The sequence below is a fragment of the Chanodichthys erythropterus genome, chromosome 19 (assembly GCF_024489055.1).
Source record: "Chanodichthys erythropterus isolate Z2021 chromosome 19, ASM2448905v1, whole genome shotgun sequence".
Taxonomy (NCBI): Eukaryota; Metazoa; Chordata; class Actinopteri; order Cypriniformes; family Xenocyprididae; genus Chanodichthys; species Chanodichthys erythropterus.
Window position 1 is genome coordinate 3,054,698 of NC_090239.1, and position 17,918 is coordinate 3,072,615.

Genomic DNA, 17,918 nt, shown 5'->3' on the forward strand with positions numbered 1-17,918 from the left:
TCCTACCGTATCGGAGTGAAATGCAGCACGTTGATCTGCCGTCGCGTGTCTTTCCAACACGTTCTCATTCCCAACTCGTCACATATGGACGCTTGGTCAGGACCCCTTGGCGTCACATATTAACGCACTGGGTACCCCCTTGGCGTCATTTTTCAACGAGCAGGGCAGTCCGATAGACTTCAATGGAACTCTGAACCGGAGCCTGCGGCGTTGAAATTTGACGTCTTGGGTAAACACACCACAGCCCGTTGACTGCTGTGGATGGATCGAGACTACAATAAATAAGAATAGATAGGAATAGGCTACAATAAATGATCTATGCCGAGTGTGGTCAAATGGCGGCCCCCATATCATCTTTATCTGGCCACCCAACTGTTTTTTAATGTTAAGAAATCCCTCGCAGTCTGATATTAAAGTGCCCTCTGAGAAAAAGGGGGAGCGTTCACAGAAAATGAACAACGGTGAGTTTAACAACGGTCATCGTGTGTGCGACAGCATTCAGCGGTGAGTTTAACAACGCCCCACTGCAGCTAAAGCATCATTCAGAGGTGAGTTTAACCAAAACAACGCTCAACTGCAGGTAGAACAGCATTCAGAGGTGAGTTTAACAACGCTCCACGGTGCGTGTAGTAAGAAGTTTAAGCGTTTTCTGGTCACAGGGTAAGTGACTAATTAGGGTGCATGCTGGATAATGTATTTTTATAGGACTCTGGTATTGATAAATAAATATGTATATATGCTTGTGTTCGATTAATCAATGTCTTGTTTATTTATTAAAAATCCTCAAAATTAATAACGCTGACGTCATTGTATGGCGCGATCGCGATCCCAAGGTCCATTGCGATTTTCCACTCGGTAAGTAGAAAAGTTAATTAATAGAGATCGAGACTATTCTTAAATTCACACACTAAAAACTGTAGAATCAGGTCAAGTTGTGTTTAGAACTTTTAGAAGTGTAAGGCAGCAATTTATTAGGACGGTTAATGATAGAAAACTTTTTTTATATATATATAAATTACTTGCTGCACCAAATGTGCAGTAGGCTAGCAAAGTTAGCTAATTAAATTCAAGTTAATTTTTTTCGCATATAATCATGAAGGTGCAATCATGGGGAATACAAGATTTTCAGTACTGATGTGTTTCCAGTTACCTATTTTACATACTCAGACTGCCACTTTAGCCAACATTATAAATGGTCCGGTAAAAAACAGGGTTGCCAGATTAGTTTGTTTTCCAGCCCAGTAATTGTTTAAAATCCACAAATAATCTGACAATAAACGCCTAAATATTATCTATAATAAACAGTAGAAACAAAATCATAACAACAACATTATTGTGTCTCAGCACAATTTCTCAGTTTTCTATTTCTTTCTTTTGTATTAAAATAACAAAATTCCACCTGCCCAAGCCCATTTATTCACACATGGTGTAACCCAAAATCAACCAAATGGGTGGAAAACTGTCCAATCTGGCAACATTGATGAAGAATACTGGTGTAAAGTGTAAGGCACAGGTGTCAAACTCAGTTCCTGGAGGGTCGCAGCCCTGCAGAGTTTAGTTCCAACCCTAAATAAATGCACCTTACTCAGCTAATCAAGTCCTTAAGGCTTATTTAAAAGTTAAAGGTATGTTTGTTGGAGCAGGGCTGCGGCCCTCCAGGAACAGAGTTTGACACCTCTGGTGTAAGGTATTCAATTCTTAATATATTTTTTTCTCTCTCATCAGGTCTTTCGAATTTGCCTGCTCCTTATTCTAAACCCGACCACACAGACAAACACACACTCACTCACACACACAATAAAGGCACTTATAAGAGCCACGTCTGTCCTGTTTACCTGTCTGTGCTGTAGTTTACTTGTCAGTCTCTTTTTAGCTCTCTCTAATCTTTATCTCTGTTTTTATCTTTATTTGTTTTATTTGATCATCTCTCCAGTTCTCTTAATAGTTCCTAAAAATCCTCTTTATTGTAACAGTTTGTCCATCTGTTGTTTGTTTGTTATATTTCTTGTCTAGTCATGACAAGGCCCAAATTCAGGTCCTGCCCTTCTTGCCAGACTCCCAATCAGGCAAGCAGGAAAACCTGTCATGTCTGCTTTGGAAGCCTGTCCACCAAAAAAAAAATAAATGAAAAAGTGGCATCACTGGATAGCCAGTGGGGGAAATCTGTCCTTAAAAGCAGAAATGCTGGGCGTCTAATTGATTCTGCCCGTATTGCAGTAAGTAAAATAGTTCATATTTCATATTTTAGTGTGAAGTAAAACTGAAAGGCCATGTTTTTCACATACTGAATATCATACTAATATGATCTGGCCTTTACAAACATAGTCTTATTTCATACATGGAAGAATCCGTCTTTACTTATAAATTTTGCTAAAGAGTTACAAAATTGTATTCTGTGTCAAGTATTAAGTAAGTCATGATGGCAATGGCAGAAACTGTAGCAGTACCTCTGGCCTTATCTTATATTGACGATTGATTGTATACAGTTCAAGAGTAATGTGTCTTCTAAAATAATCTTAATGAAACGTGTTATGGCTCATTTTATTGCATTGTTTTTCATTAAATAAAATTGCTTTTAACAGTGCTAATGTTTCTAATACTTCAGTGGGTGTTGCTAACTAATGTGTGATAACTGCTTTTGTTCATTTCAGGTGCAGAAACTTGAGGCTGTTGGATACAAGCCAATTTTATTTATTGGGAAACAGGACAAAAGGGCTTCAAATAAGTGGGTGGCAGATATTATTACACATCTGCACCACACTCCTGTCACCAAAATTCTTTTGGAGAAGATGCGGAGGGCTTATGAGTTTATCTTAACAAAAGGTAAGAGTAATGTTTTTGTTTAGAAATTATGGTTATTTAAAATACATGTATATTTCTCTGTTACTATGTACAAAGTAAACTTGTATTTTAGCAACCTCCACAGCACAGCAGCCAGAGAGTGTCGCCGCGGAGCAGCCGGAGAGCCAAGCCACGGAGCAGCCAGAGAGCGTCGCCGTGGAGCAGCCGGAGAGCCAAACCATGGAGCAGCCGGAGAGCCTCACTGCGGAGCAGCCGGAGAGCATCGCCGTGGAGCAGCCGGAGAGCCAAACCAAGGAGCAGCCGGAGAGCATCGCCATGGAGCAGCCAGAGAGCGTCTCCGTGGAGCAGCTGGAGAGCCTCACTGCGGAGCAGCTGGAGAGACAAACCACGGAGCAGCCGGAGAGCCTCACCAAGCAGTCTGAACCCGTATTTGTTCTGAATCTTGTTCCTGTGTCTTCCTCACTCTCTCCAACCTTTCTCTCTCCTCCTTCCTCTGCTACTCCTACAACTGTTCTTCCTTCACTTTCTTCCCCTCCTCCACCTCCACTGCGGCAGAGGAAAAGAAGGTTAAACACCTTTACCACGTCACACTCTACCACCCCTGTCTCTCCTCCATATCCATCTCCCTCTTCCATTTCCAAGCCTTTGAGTCAGGAGGTGCCACTGGTAAAGAACAGAAGAAAAGGTAACTTTTTGCATGGTACGTCTTACTCCACACTATTAATAAATTTGCTCCCAGTCAAAGCTGACTTCATGTAAATTGGATTCATTCAGCTAACCAGGACATTGGTAGCCAGTTCACAGTATTTTGTTATTTACGTAGTTGTTTAGCTGTGGTTTAGTGGCCAATGTCCAAGGGTTGAGGGAAACCAATCCAGTACATTTTGCTTGATTGACAAAAACGGGGACAAATTCACTTTGACACAAATGGAAAAGACTGCATATCACCTCACATGTGAAATTATAAATATGGGCTTGTGTGATTCAGCTACAAAGCATGGCATTCGTGGCTTAATAAACTTGTCTTTTCATTATTTCAGGTTGTCGAAAATGTAGTAGGCAGAAGGTTTTCCTTTTTGATAAAATAACTGGGGAACGGATAAATGAGGTAAAATGTCTTATTAGGCCATGTGCTGGACTCAGTGACTGATTCTGACCTTTAAAAGATAATATCCAGTGATTGCTTAAACAGTTAAAGTAATTATTACTTGTGTTTGTTTGTGTCTGTGTAGGGGAAAGCTGAATTGAAAGTTCACTGGTTGCCTTGCACTGTGTGGTAAGTCATGTTTTATTTCCTTTTTAATTCCATTTCAATGCAATGGATTAGTCCATTCCATGACCCAATACAATGTTGGCAAAGTTCAACTGCTGTCTTGCAAGCAGCATGGAAGTTCATGCAGTGATGTCCAGTGTTGGCAAAGTAATGCATTACAATATTGCATTACTCCCTTAAAAAATAACTAATTGCATTACTTAGTTACTTTTTATTTGCATTACTTTTTCACCTGGGCTTGTTTGTTTGTATTTAATAACAACAAAAAATATATATTTTGGCAAATGTTTAAGGCTCTTTCACACCAAACGTGAAATTAATAAGCCTTAGGCAGAAGGAAATGCATATCCATTCCTTACAGTGGAGGGCGTAAATGTGAGTAAATGTTCACATTTAGTCTAGATCAGGGGTGGCAAACCCTGGTCCTGGAGAGCCTCAGTCCTGCAGAGTTTAGCTTCAACCCTGATTTAAAAACTCACCTGATGTAGCTTTCTAGCAACCTTACAAACCTTGATTATCTTGTTCAGGTGTGTTTGATTAGGGTTGGAGCTGAACTCTGCAGGACTGTGGCTCTTCATGACCAGGGTTTGCCACCCCTGGTCTAGAACTACAACAACCATCATGTTCACACAGCACACACAACACCTCTTTAGCACTTTATTTCTCTCAACTTTAGGACAGGAGAGGTGTCAGTCAATAAATGTGAAAAAGTAACTTGTGTTACTTATTTGAAAAAGTAACTTGGATATTTTGTTATATGCTCCCTGATCTTGGCAGTAAATAATCCTCTGAGGTAGCCTGTAGAGAAACTGGTGTGAGGTCGATGGTCAGTACTTTGATTTAAATAGCGATGAGGTAGAGGCATTGGGAAGAGCTAGATCTGGCAGGCATGCCCTTGAAGCCTCTGGTCTTGCATCCTGAGGATGAGACAGAAAAACAAACAGAAAGGTATTGGTACAGGTGCCATTCACTTAAAAAAAGAGTTATAGTATGTAAAGTGTGTGTGTGTGTTCTTGTATACATGGTTGTATACAAGGACACAAATGTGTATAATGACATGGGTATTACAATGTAAACATGGTTTATGAGGACACACTAAACAGTGTTTTTTTTAAATTCAAAAATGCAGACAGTTTCCTGTGATGGGTAGGTTTAAGCCAGGCACACACTGAACAATTGTAAGACTTATTATGACTGTAATTTGATACTTACGACTGATCATGCCCAAGTGTGTCAAGTCATAGCCAGTTGCGTTTAGTCAGTGTTTACAGTCGCATTTAAATTCCTTGTGTAAGTATTTAAATGTGCTTTAGTCGAAGAAAACTGTCTTTGTGTGTTGAGCTCAGAATGTTTCAGCTAGTAGTTAAGTGTGTCCCTGGCTATAGGGGCAGAATATACAGTTTGCTAATGTAGAATATACAGTTTGTACAGTATAGAAACATTATGCCTATGGAATGTCCCCACAATTCACAAAAACAAACATGTGTGTGTGTGTGTGTGTGTGTGTGTGTGTGTGTGTGTGTGTGTGTGTGTGTGTGTAACTGAAATGAGTCTTGAGTTTGGTTGTAAACTGACTGTCTCTAAATTTGGAATGCTTGGAAGACTATTCCATAGTTTCAGAGACAAATGGGAGAATGATCTACCTCAACTTTATTTAGAATATTATATGAAGATCTTGGAATTCTGTGATTGAAGCGGACACAAGTTATTGTTGGTAATGAGGAGCTGGAACATCCAGTGCTTTTCAAGTAATTAATATCATTTTAAATTAGTTGACAAGCAGCCAATGTATTGACAATAAAATGGTGCTGATGTGATCATATTTTCTGCTTCTAGTAAGTGGTCTAGCGGCTACATTTTGAACTAGCTGAAGCTTATTGAGCCTGCAGGACATCCACCCAATGCATTACAATAGTAGCAGTGATTCATCCCCAAAATTTTTCAGCATCTGAAACACTAAGCATGTGTCATATTTTAGCAAAAGTTCTAAGATGGACAATCCTGTTGTACATGTGCTGGAAATGTGATTTTCAAAGGACAGATTGCAGTCGAGCATAAGATCTGTGTTCTAAACTGTTCTGGATGACTTAACAATACATCCACTGAGAGGCAAATTAATCACCTTGCTTTTGGAGTTTTTTTGGACCAATAATTAATACTTCTGTTTTGCCAGAATTTCTTAAATAGGATGATGCTGGAATTTGTTTGCATTAAAGATGAGAGCAGTGACAGCAGTGATAATAAAATGCATGAGGAAGATCAGAGACAGAGAAGAGCAGTAATAAATATTAGTGAAGAGGAGAATAATGAAGAAAGGCAATGGGATCAAGATGCAGCCACTACCCTTATCCCGAGTCTGTAGAACTGCAAAATCTGCTTGGAACACAACATGATAACATGCTGAAATTTCTAAACTAATTCTGCTTCTGCAAGTCAGATATAGCTACTTTTCAACTAATCCAATAGTGGTTTTACTCAGTTTATCAGAAACATTTTGAAATCACTCAATTTGAAAGTACATGGCTTTCAGTGTACAGAAACTGTATGGAAACATGTAATATTAAAAGTAACTAGTAACACTAGTAATTAAAGCTGCCAGACCGTGTACTTGACTAAAAAGTACAATATTTAAATCTGAGATGTAATGTTGTAGAAGTATAAAACTGTGTAAAATGAAAATATGCCAGTTAAGTCCAATTACCTCAAATTTGTATTTTAAATTACTAAGTACTTTGTAAAGTAAATTACTGAGTAAATGTGCAGTTACATTCCACCACTTGGGTTAACCAGGATTAATGCTGCTTTAACAAGCATCGTTAAATGTCATCTCTTTAATTTAAACATGACAGTGATCTTGATTTTTGCTCTGTGTTCTAATGACATTATGTACACTTATGATGTTTTACAGTGGCAAAACCTGGGATGACACATGGGAGCCTGCGAGTGAATTCCAAAACATTGTGCCAAAGTCCCCACATCCCAACCAGCTTTCAGCATGACAACATCACCATAAACACCTGGACTCATCAATCACCCTTCAATGCAGTTTATTTTTGAGTGTTTTTGCTGTTCTTCAGTAAAGTTTTTGCACAGTACCCAGTCTCTTTTAGCGTTTATTTTCTTACAGTTGTCTTTTTAAAAACTTTTTGCTTTTGTCATGAACTGCTTAACAGTTAACAGTGTACCTTGCGAGATCATAAGTTTGTTGTCTGTGAGCATAAGCTCATAAATACCAAAAAATACTCCAAAAGCTACTAAAATGTCACTCAAATGTTGTAGTCATAAATTAGATATGAATTACTTTATTATTTATAATCATAATTGTAATTACCAATTTATGTTTTCCTTGCATTTAGTTTAGTTTTTGGCTTCTTTAAAGGGAAGAAAATAATGCAAGTTTCCTGATGGCAGACTTGCATCTCCTGGTTTGTAAAAAAAAAAAAAAAAAAAAGAGACAGAGAGAGAAAGGCTTTAAAAAGTTTTTTATTTAAAGCCTGTTGGGTCACAAGTATTTTATGTTTAATAGATTAATTTATCTCTGTTAAAAATTACTGCATGCTAGAATAACTATCACAGTCATTTTCTTTTTGTAATAAAAAATGAAATATTTTGATATATTGTATTATTTATTTCACATACAGTGCACAGCTGCAACAATTATTTAATATTAGTTACCCTCTGCTTAATGCCATGGAAACCAACTGGCCTTTGAAAAAATGTTTCAGTTAATTGTATATAAAATAAAACTATTTTTAATATTCTACTACGTAGTAAAGAAACAAAAGGGCCCTGTAGACCTGCCAATCACATCTAATTCCATGATGCCCGCAAGTCAACTCAACGGGAAAGACTGAGGAATACAGCTACGGCAACTGGACATGCGCACATCAATATTGCGTCATTTAATATTTATTTATTTAATTTAATAACTATATTTGCAGTATTGTAAGGGTATGTTTAGGGTTGGGGTAGGGTAAGTGTTAATAAAACTCAATTTGATAAGTAACAAGTTTAATTCACCATTATTTTCCCTAAAACTTTGCATCACTTCCGGCAGTAACTGTACTGTAATTACCATATATGGACAAGTATGACGTGACACAGCTCTAACAGGACACGCTGTGATTGGAGTAACTTTTAGGCCAAAATAAAGAGTGATTAATGTTGCAAACTATGTTTTGATGTCTTTATTACGTAAGTAATACTGTCATTTATCAATGAGGTATTGCTATGTTGAAAGAAATTACCCGTTTACAGAGATCCTAACCCTAACCCTAGTGTAACTTCAATGAACTACATTTTACTGCGCCATTGTTTTCCGTTCCATTGATAGAATTACAGAGGCGTATGGGTAATGCAGTTTAAAAACATTTAGTAATTAAATCAAATAAATACAATCTTTAATGAACAAATGGGCATCCAAATATGTTCATTGTACAAACCTCTATGACATATTTGAGAGTCAGAATGAAATTTGGTATTTTACTGTGAGCACATTTTAAAATGCTTTTATAATGCCTTTCCACGCATGTCAGAAATCTCTGATCAATATTATTTAATAAACATAGCATAAATAGTTGTCCTACCAATTTTCTCTTTGATATGCTTACCAGACTTTGAGTTACAGCCATTTGAAATGTGCATTTGTTTTGCTCTTCCAGGGGCCGCTGCCAGGTCCCTGGGGGAGGTAGGACAGTAAAACTTACACAGATAGACTCTCTTCATCATGAACAACAAACTGTTGATTCATATTTATAACTGAATATTGTTTTCTTTTCCCCATTTTCTATATTTACATCATGCTTGTGTTATGTTTTGCTGATATTGTGAGACTCTGACTACAGTAACATAGGCACAGGATGGTGCACAATAAAAAGAATCACAGTATAAAAGACAACAATAGTTCATTATTGTCTCAAATGTCATTAATATGACTAAAAATGTTTATGTAAAAGAAGCATGGTAAGTAATTACAAAGTTTTTTTTTATTTTTTACATCATGAAATTAAACAAACTCATATGATGGTATAGTGCATTTTTATTTTCAAAACAATTAACAATTTATTATACAATACACCATGTAAAACATTTTATTGTAGACTATAAAATAGCATAAAGACAAACTGGATTCAATAGAAATAAAAAGGGACTTCAAAATTGCTATCATCATGCTGTTTATCAGGTCACAGCTGATGAAGCTACACAAGTGGTGAAATGTTTTGAGCACCACAGAATCAAATCAGTTGACTCCAATACTTTTATTAGATGACACATAAGCGGATGTAATATTATACTGGGAAATAATGATTCCTCCTTATCATAATGGTTTTCTTCCTCATAATTTGCTCTTTATGTCTCTAAAAAGGTTTCAGTTGTTATGTAACACCTTACCGTTAAAGTAAACTACACTTTCACAGCCACGAGCTGAAGTTCTAACATTTCATTTTCCCCTGTGAATCATATAACCTTAAATTATTATTACTCATGCAAGATTATTAATTATTTTGTACACAACCTACACTAAAAATTATTTTCATAAATTAATCTGCTATTTATTTCTTGACAAATGAAGAGTTTGGTTTGTGATAAAGTATGAAAATGAGAAAATCAGACACAATTACACACAACCCAAAAAGATACATTGATAAAAGCTGTGAACAGTTCAAACCTCAAATAAAACAATACATGCTGGAACCATTAAATGTTTTTGCATGAAAATTATTAAAATTAATTTTCTGCCAATTAACTAATTGTACTTTTGAGAAATTTCTTTTGCAACTAAATGTCATTTTATAAGCTCTCCATGTGCTGTCAAATGCATTATTTTCTCTCAGAATTGCAGTGGCATATAAGTAAAAAGTTGGATGAGAAGAAACAACTCATACCTCAAATCTCTTTAATTAATGCACTTAATTTCCACCACAGACTGGTTCTATAGGCATGCAAGCACACATTTCTATGTATGTGAAAGAAGAGGCAACACTTTTGGTTCCATTTATAAAGGTGATGAAAAGCAGATTTTATTACATTCTTAATATCCAGAGTTAAGGTCATTGTCCAGAACGATGAAAGGTGTCACAGTCTTGTGGATTACAGTCCGTCATCAGACATTTCACAGTCACTGTCGTACTCATCAGCTGAAGCACTGTACAAAAAGTTGATGTTGCCTTCTCCAGACAAAACTTGCAGGTAACAGTCTCTTGCTTGCACCTTCATTTCTCTGACTTTATGTTGCTTTCTGAGGATGATGCTCTGCAGACCTTTCAAACCCTCTTCACTTAGGCCACATGGTGAATCTTAAAAGAGGAACAAAATAACATTAAGCATGCCTTAGAAACTTTATAAACAGACATCATTGTTGTGTATATTTATTAGGGCTGCCCCAAACAGTCAACGAAATGTTAGTCAGTCAGAATAACCATAGTTTTTCCTGCATACAACACAACCAAACAAAGCCACAGGACTTGGTAACAATCAGACAGTCACGAACAGATATTATGGATTACACGGCTGGTCCTCATGTTCACTAGATAGTAAATGTCATGAAGGAAATTCAAAGTTTGAGCATTGCTAGGGCATCAAGGACAAGAAAGCAACATTCTCTACTTTCAGCTACCAGTTGGAGTGAGATTCAGGCCAAGTGTAACGACTTATAGAGCTAAAAGCCACTTATCGTTAAATAAAATGTTTTCATTACTAGGCTACTTACTTCAATGATTAGAGAGGACATGTCCTATATGTAGTTATGGGAATATGTACTTTAGTAGATTTTAGTTAACAGATCACTCTTACTAACTGTATAATTATATGTAAAATATTCCGATAGTTGTGATGGAGCGCAGGGAAATCTAAGGTCAGAGCAACCCTAATGTTTATGCCATTTCTTACAAATACATACTTCTCATTGTCTCACTGGCAAACATGCGGGACAGCTCTCTGAGGTTATCAGCATGAGTTGAAAGAGATTTCCAGTGGTGGTCCATCTCTGCCACAAGAATCTTCAGCTCTTCCTCAAGTCTTCTTACTGACATGATGATGTCAAACGCTCTTCTTTTTGTCCTTAGATCGACAGAGTCTGGAATGCATTTATGAGAAAGACTTAAGTCATTTGTATCAAACATCAACCTTTAAAGAATCACAGAAAAAGTCACAGAATGACAATTGAAGCATTGAGGGTTATGTGTCATAATGTATGTATCAGATTTGTCAGAAGCAGTCAACAGACTAGTGTACACACCATTGTGTGGTAGCTGCCATGGCCAAGCTGTCTCACCAGACAGAATGGTTTCCATGCAAAGACTTTCTGTGCTTGGAACCATTCTGTTGTATTTCTCCACAACAGATGTCAGGATCCCCTTCTCCTCCCTGATCTTGCGGCGGATTCTGGCACGACCTTTGTTCCCATCGGTGTCTTTATAGAGACGCTGGGAACGTCTCTTGATACTTGCTACCAGGACCTCAATTCTGCTGGCCAAGCCATCAGCATCATTTGTGGTTGTTACTGTTGCTGCTGAGAAGAAATAGGTAGTTTGCAGTTTAAATTAAAATAAAAGTAACAATTACAATTATTTGTGCACTGTAAAACCAAACAGTGAAATTAATTAAATGAAATGAGTTTGTTTCACTCAAATAATAATGGAAGTTCTATGTATTTATTAGGAAAAAAGTTTTGTGAACTCAAAATTTCATTTTAGTAAGCATAACATAATATGATTTAGTTTAATTGCAGCAGATTTCTAATTCCCAGCATGCTTTGTGTCAGACATTATAAATAAATGTTAAAATTAAGTGTTATTTTGTGTGTTTTTGCAGATTATCATAGGTTATTCTTTAATATTGTTTGATGTTGTGATTTACAGGAGGTTCTGTTATGTTAGTTTTGTAGGGTTATACCACTGTGTTGAAGAGTAGAGCATGTGTTTTGGTTGAGGATTGGCTGCTAAACATTTTAAACCACATGTACATTATGTTGTTTGATTATATACATATAATGACAGTCTCTTTGATAGTTATATTAGCATGTGTTATTTGCTATCAAACATTTAACCAAGATCTGAAAGTGATATTTATGTAAATGAGCTGTTTGTAATTAACACTATGATGAGTGGGGTGAGGCTGAGAACTGTGGGAGTGAATGGATGTCGGTGATTCTGAACTTTAAAAATGAGTTTACTTAAATGTTTTGAGTATTCTGAACTTGAGGTTTAACAGTAATCATTTCCTCACCGTCTGCCCACTCCTTTACATCACTGACCCAGTCTTCCAATTGGCTCTCTGTCACTGCCAATTGGGCTTTCATGGACTCTAGGTTTCGTAACTGGCTTTGCAGAGCTTTTCTGGCCTACAATGACAAGCAATCACAGAACCAAGAAACAAGAACCAAATGTTCAATGCACAGCTTCATACACTGCAAACACACAATACTGACCATCTAAAACAAATTCTACTGATGTCATTACCTTCTGATATCGGCGAGACAGTGAAATTGCCAAATTTCTGAACTTTTGCTGATTCCAGCGCATGGCCATGAGAGTCAGCATGTCTGTGCGTCCTGCAAACACAGAAAATATGATGTTACCATATAATGTATAAAATATGATGTTATTATGTCATTATGTAACTAGAGCAGTATGTGGTCATCTTACCTGCTTTTGACATATGTTTTGTCGTCACTGCAATCCTAGAGAGGAAGGCATTGCACTGTTCCACCTCCTCCCCTAGTGTTAGTCCAGCCCCATCCTGATACGCCCCACTCCATTTCACCTGAGTAAGAAAACATAAATAAACAAAGAACCAGATGTTTGCAGATGTTTGGTTTAAGATAATGTGGTTCTGTCACATAGTAACGTTTTCTTACCTCGCATTTAAAATCATGTGCTTTGGCATGAAATACCGAAAGGAATGGCCTCATGTTCAGGAGGTGCTGGAGCTCTGGGCAGCTTTTTGCAACTCTTTGCAGGTAGGGCCAATATTTGCAGGTCACATCCATACAAAAAAGTGACTTGCCTACTGGCCAGCTTTTCTTGAAGGTACAGGGGATAGGCAAAAATTTCACCCCTGTACATATTTAAAGCACAGAGCAGCACTCCGTGCCGACAAACCGCAAGCTCCAATCCCTCTTCGTCTACCTTGCTGGCAGATCTTTGGGAGGTCTCTCTGGCTGCTGACCACTCGCCTCCACAAACACCTCTCCCACCGACCTACAATATGGATAATGGTCAATGAAAACAAGACTCTTCTAAACAAACTCTTCAGTAAGAGGTTACTGTAGTATTGTAGTTTTATTTATCATCATATACACTTTTACATGTTTGGTTGTGCTGTGAATGTGGTCCACAAATCTCGTAACATCTTCATCCTTGGCTATAAAGATGCCTTCAAAGATGGCCTGTTCCTCAGATCTAAAAAAAACAAACAAAAAAACAACAACAAAGGTACAGAACAATTTATGATAACTTCTTAGAGTTGTCATAAGTACCAACTTCAGTACCAGTCTGAAATTTAAAAAATGTAATGCTTTGAGCACTGTTGAGCGGATTCGTAAACACCTCTGATTGGCCATTGTGTTCACACACTCATTGGGTATGTCTGAGAATGGCTTTAATGATCAGCGCTAAAAGCAGTCACATTTTTATAATTTTTAATAATTTTTATACGTCAGTACTTTTGACAACTCTATAACTTAAAATTTAAGATTACTTTGTGCATAATAAAGAGCCATGTTTTCTTAATAATATGTAAGAACACTGTGACACACAGTTTGAAGTACCTAGCAGCATTCTTAAAACGGTAGTGCTTGCGGTTTCCATCTACGGAAACGGCGAGCATATTTGGGGTGCATGCAGGGCAGATGAAGGGCTCTTCCTTGCATATACTGTCCACCTCAAATCGTACGGCCTCCCACTCAAAAAAACTCTTCTGAAAACTGTCTGCAGAGATCTTGCCAGTCTATTAAAAATAAAGAAACCAACAGCTAATAATATACAACAAATACATTAGCATCAAACAGGTTTTCAGCCCACAATTCAAATACATTAACAATACTGCAGGATTAATAAATTCAATACTCACACGACCAAAGCGAACAGTTCGCTGATCCAGCATTCTTAAAAATGCTTGGCAGGACAGTCCTGGTGCCACCATCTTCATTTCCTCAAATGAGAAAAATATATCGGTAGCATACATTGTGGCAAACTGAAGGGTTGCCGGCCAGTAGTCACTGCCGTTTAGGTCGGCCACTACAGCAGTCCAAGTGGCTTGGCATGCCTCACAAAATAACTCGGGCATGCTTAGATCATATCGTCCTGGAAAAATCAAAAACACATCCACTGTAATGCAATTCTTTGCTGGGTCAATCAGGGTTTGGGTTCTTAATACAATTTATACATTACTTTGTATACTTCATAAGATGCTTCTCAAACAGGACAAAATAAAGTTCTTTACATTCTTACCATTCATTGTGACCACAGCAACAGTCTTTCCTGGACTGACCCTCAATGACTCTGGTGAACAACCACAGATTTTTTCAGGCATTTCCACAGGTACAAGCCGCACTGAAAAAGATCATACAGTACATGTGAATTAACATAATTTGTATTGACTGAGTAATATAAGATTGTAATGGATCAATGTTATTGAAGCACATTGCTGAAAAAGAACACAAGATATGCTCAAAAAGCCGACTGACACAGAGTATCTACATAAATTCAAGATCAAACAAAAAGAGAAAAAAGGGATCATTTAAATAATAAAACTTATGAGCTTAACTATTCTGAAAATGGGATATGTTGTACAAACACAAGCCAAAACTTACCACATTGGGAAAGAGCCTTATCCACCACAACAGTTGTTGGAGGCAATGGCTGGAAGAATCCAGCAGTCATGGCATCTCTATTGTGGAGGACATGTCTGGTGTGCATGCTGATGTCACATTCAGCACAGAAGAAGGGGCGTGGTCGACAGTCACAACACCGGATAACTGCTGGACTGCTCCTACACTGTTGGCAGATGTGTGTTGCCACACTTTCTTTTGCTGCAGCCGTGTTTACCAGACGGGGTCTCTCTGCCCTCCACCTCTCTGAAAAGAGACTCTGACGTATGCTCCAGTTCGAGGATGCCAGAAGAGGATCTCTTGGGGTTCCAAGAGGTGATGCCTCATCACCTGAGGAATCGCTCAGTGAGTGCTGGAGATCTTGTAGAAAACACTCTGTTAAAATAGTATGGAGTTTTTAGAAACAATAGCAAATTTTAAAATACAAACATTTATTTACATTCTAACCCACTGTCAGATATAAATGGAAACAATGAAAATGGTGTACAATGAAGTACAAACCAACAGTCTCTGGAGCAAAGGCCACCTCACAGTTAGTGTCAGGAGCATTGAAGGGAGGATCAATGTTCTGAATGTGATCAGCTGTAGAGGATTAAAACAACACAAATCAACATTTACATATATCATTCAAATTTACAACTGAAATTACCAGCCTGAAATGGCACAAGCTCACTGTTTAAAGGGATAGTTCACCCAAAAATTTAAATTCTTTCATCATTTACTCACCCTTAAAGAGTTCCAAACCTGTATTCATTTATTTGTTCTGCTGAACACAAAGGAAGATATTTTGAAGAATGTTTGTAACCAAACAGTTGGTGGACCCCACTCACTTCCATAGTATTTATTTCTCCATACTAAGGAAGTCAGCGGTGTCCCACAACTGTTTGGTTACCCATATTCATCAAAATATCTTCTTTTGTGTTCAGCAGAACAAATAAATGAATACAGGTTTGGAACCTGAGGGTGAATAAATGACGACAAAATTTTTAATTCTGGGTGAACTATCCCTTTAACATACAGCTGGAGAGTTTTTTTATTTCCCAAACCCTAATGTGGACAGTCCAATTACTCTCGTTTAGCTGCCTATAAGGTGTCTTATAGATGATAACAGCATATAGGAATGCTTATATAGAAGCAGATTAAAATAAAACAAGCTGGCTGGCCATTGACAACACACTCAGAAGAATGCGTCGTTTCAAACACAGCCTTCCCAAGACCAACACCTTGCAAGCGATTTACTATGATGGTAACCAGGCAGGCACATTTTACTGCATAACCATAATATTGACAAGATTTCCTAAAATGTCATAACAGCCCACAAATAAACATTTTTTTTATGTGCTAATTTTGTAGTTCATACTGCTTTACAAAAATATTTAATAGTAACATAAATGTGCCTCTTTCACTTAATTTTTCACTTTCACTTAAGACTAGTGACATCTTTAATAAATCTACTTTTTATGTAAAAAATCAAATGACTGGTTCTGGTTTGATTGTTTCCCTGACATATCAACTAAACATGTATTCCTTCATTTCCTTAATTCCTTTATTACAATATTAAGTCCCTAAACAATGTGATTTCTCAAAAAATCTTTAATGAAAAACAATACTGACCCTTTTTTGACTGATGCCTGCTTGATCTTGGCCTTGCATAGACAATATTTCCATGCACGTCTCTTTTTCTCCAGTGCACCCTTGGTTGCCTTGGCTCAGGCATCTTTGCTGGTGCTGCTGCCTCCTCCTCTTCTTGCAGCTCACCAAGAAAGTCATCAAGACTTTGGAGCTCATCCTTCAGTTCTTGATGATCAACCAAGTTATCCAAGACCATTAGATTTTCTTGGATTTCTGAATCACTCATGGTTATAGTGATGGGCAGAAAAACAAACAGACAGAAAGACTCACAACAAAGAGATGGACAAATAAAACAGGGGGGGGGGGACAAAGAGAGACAGAGAGAGAGAGCTGAAGAGAGTACAGGTGATGGGTACAGGTTAACAAGATGGACGTGGCTCTTAAAAGTGCCTTTGTTATTTATTTGTGTGTGTGTGTATGTGGTGGAGTGTTAGAATAAAGATAATTTTTGCTGGCAAATTTGAGGGACCTAATGATGAAAAAGAAAAAACAAACAGACAAACAAAAAAACAGAATTGAACATTTTACATCAGTATTCTCTTCACCTGTGTTGCCAGATTGGGCTTGAGTGTACGTAAAATTGATTTTATACAGTTGAATAAGCAAAAAGTTAATACTGTTAAATACATTTAACACAAAAATTGTTAATAATGTAAGTTTTTCTCTATTTCGCCAACAAAAATAGTTCCAAACAAAACAGCAGAACTCACTGTAAAAAGTACATGAATCAATTAATAACTTATGACAACATAATTTATTATTACATTAATTATACACATGGTTTTATTTCATAGTGAGAAATTGTGCTGAGACACAATAATGTTGTTGTTATGATTTTGTTTCTACTGTTTATTATAGATAATATTTAGGCGTTTATTGTCAGATTATTTGTGGATTTTAAACAATTACTGGGCTGGAAAACAAACTAATCTGGCAACCCTGTTTTTTACCGGACCATTTATAATGTTGGCTAAAGTGGCAGTCTGAGTATGTAAAATAGGTAACTGGAAACACATCAGTACTGAAAATCTTGTATTCCCCATGATTGCACCTTCATGATTATATGCGAAAAAAATTAACTTGAATTTAATTAGCTAACTTTGCTAGCCTACTGCACATTTGGTGCAGCAAGTAATTTATATATATATAAAAAAAGTTTTCTATCATTAACCGTCCTAATAAATTGCTGCCTTACACTTCTAAAAGTTCTAAACACAACTTGACCTGATTCTACAGTTTTTAGTGTGTGAATTTAAGAATAGTCTCGATCTCTATTAATTAACTTTTCTACTTACCGAGTGGAAAATCGCAATGGACCTTGGGATCGCGATCGCGCCATACAATGACGTCAGCGTTATTAATTTTGAGGATTTTTAATAA

The 17,918-nt window shown here is 37.1% G+C and overlaps 3 protein-coding genes across 5 annotated transcripts; 1 reads left to right on the forward strand and 2 right to left on the reverse strand.

The window, feature by feature from the left end:
* Positions 1-1,734: 1,734 nt before the first annotated feature.
* Positions 1,735-7,335, forward strand: LOC137008171 (uncharacterized). 2 transcript variants are annotated; one of them, XM_067370041.1, is made up of 6 exons: positions 1,735-2,216; positions 2,652-2,823; positions 2,915-3,487; positions 3,843-3,910; positions 4,035-4,078; positions 6,984-7,335. In XM_067370041.1, the coding sequence occupies exons 1-6, from the start codon at positions 2,016-2,018 to the stop codon at positions 7,072-7,074; spliced, it is 1,149 nt and encodes a 382-aa protein (XP_067226142.1). In that variant the 5' UTR covers positions 1,735-2,015; the 3' UTR covers positions 7,075-7,335. The 2 variants fall into 2 exon arrangements, with proteins under 2 accessions (XP_067226142.1, XP_067226143.1); XM_067370042.1 differs by having other exon boundaries at positions 2,927-3,487.
* A 2,735-nt stretch (positions 7,336-10,070) lies between these two features.
* LOC137008257 (uncharacterized) lies at positions 10,071-13,046 on the reverse strand. Of its 2 annotated transcripts, none has more exons than XM_067370220.1 (7): positions 12,933-13,046; positions 12,721-12,838; positions 12,535-12,626; positions 12,302-12,416; positions 11,313-11,582; positions 10,974-11,150; positions 10,071-10,371 (listed from the first exon to the last, which is right to left on the reverse strand). In XM_067370220.1, the coding sequence occupies exons 1-7, from the start codon at positions 12,984-12,986 to the stop codon at positions 10,166-10,168; spliced, it is 1,032 nt and encodes a 343-aa protein (XP_067226321.1). In that variant the 5' UTR covers positions 12,987-13,046; the 3' UTR covers positions 10,071-10,165. The 2 variants fall into 2 exon arrangements, with proteins under 2 accessions (XP_067226321.1, XP_067226320.1); XM_067370219.1 differs by having other exon boundaries at positions 11,313-11,585.
* LOC137008305 (uncharacterized) lies at positions 12,989-16,809 on the reverse strand. The gene is made up of 9 exons (XM_067370274.1): positions 16,521-16,809; positions 15,408-15,488; positions 14,889-15,281; positions 14,527-14,628; positions 14,147-14,379; positions 13,845-14,023; positions 13,383-13,476; positions 13,086-13,275; positions 12,989-13,026 (listed from the first exon to the last, which is right to left on the reverse strand). Exons 1-9 carry the CDS (start codon positions 16,762-16,764, stop codon positions 12,989-12,991), a joined length of 1,554 nt encoding a protein of 517 aa, XP_067226375.1. The 5' UTR covers positions 16,765-16,809.
* Positions 16,810-17,918: the final 1,109 nt, after the last annotated feature.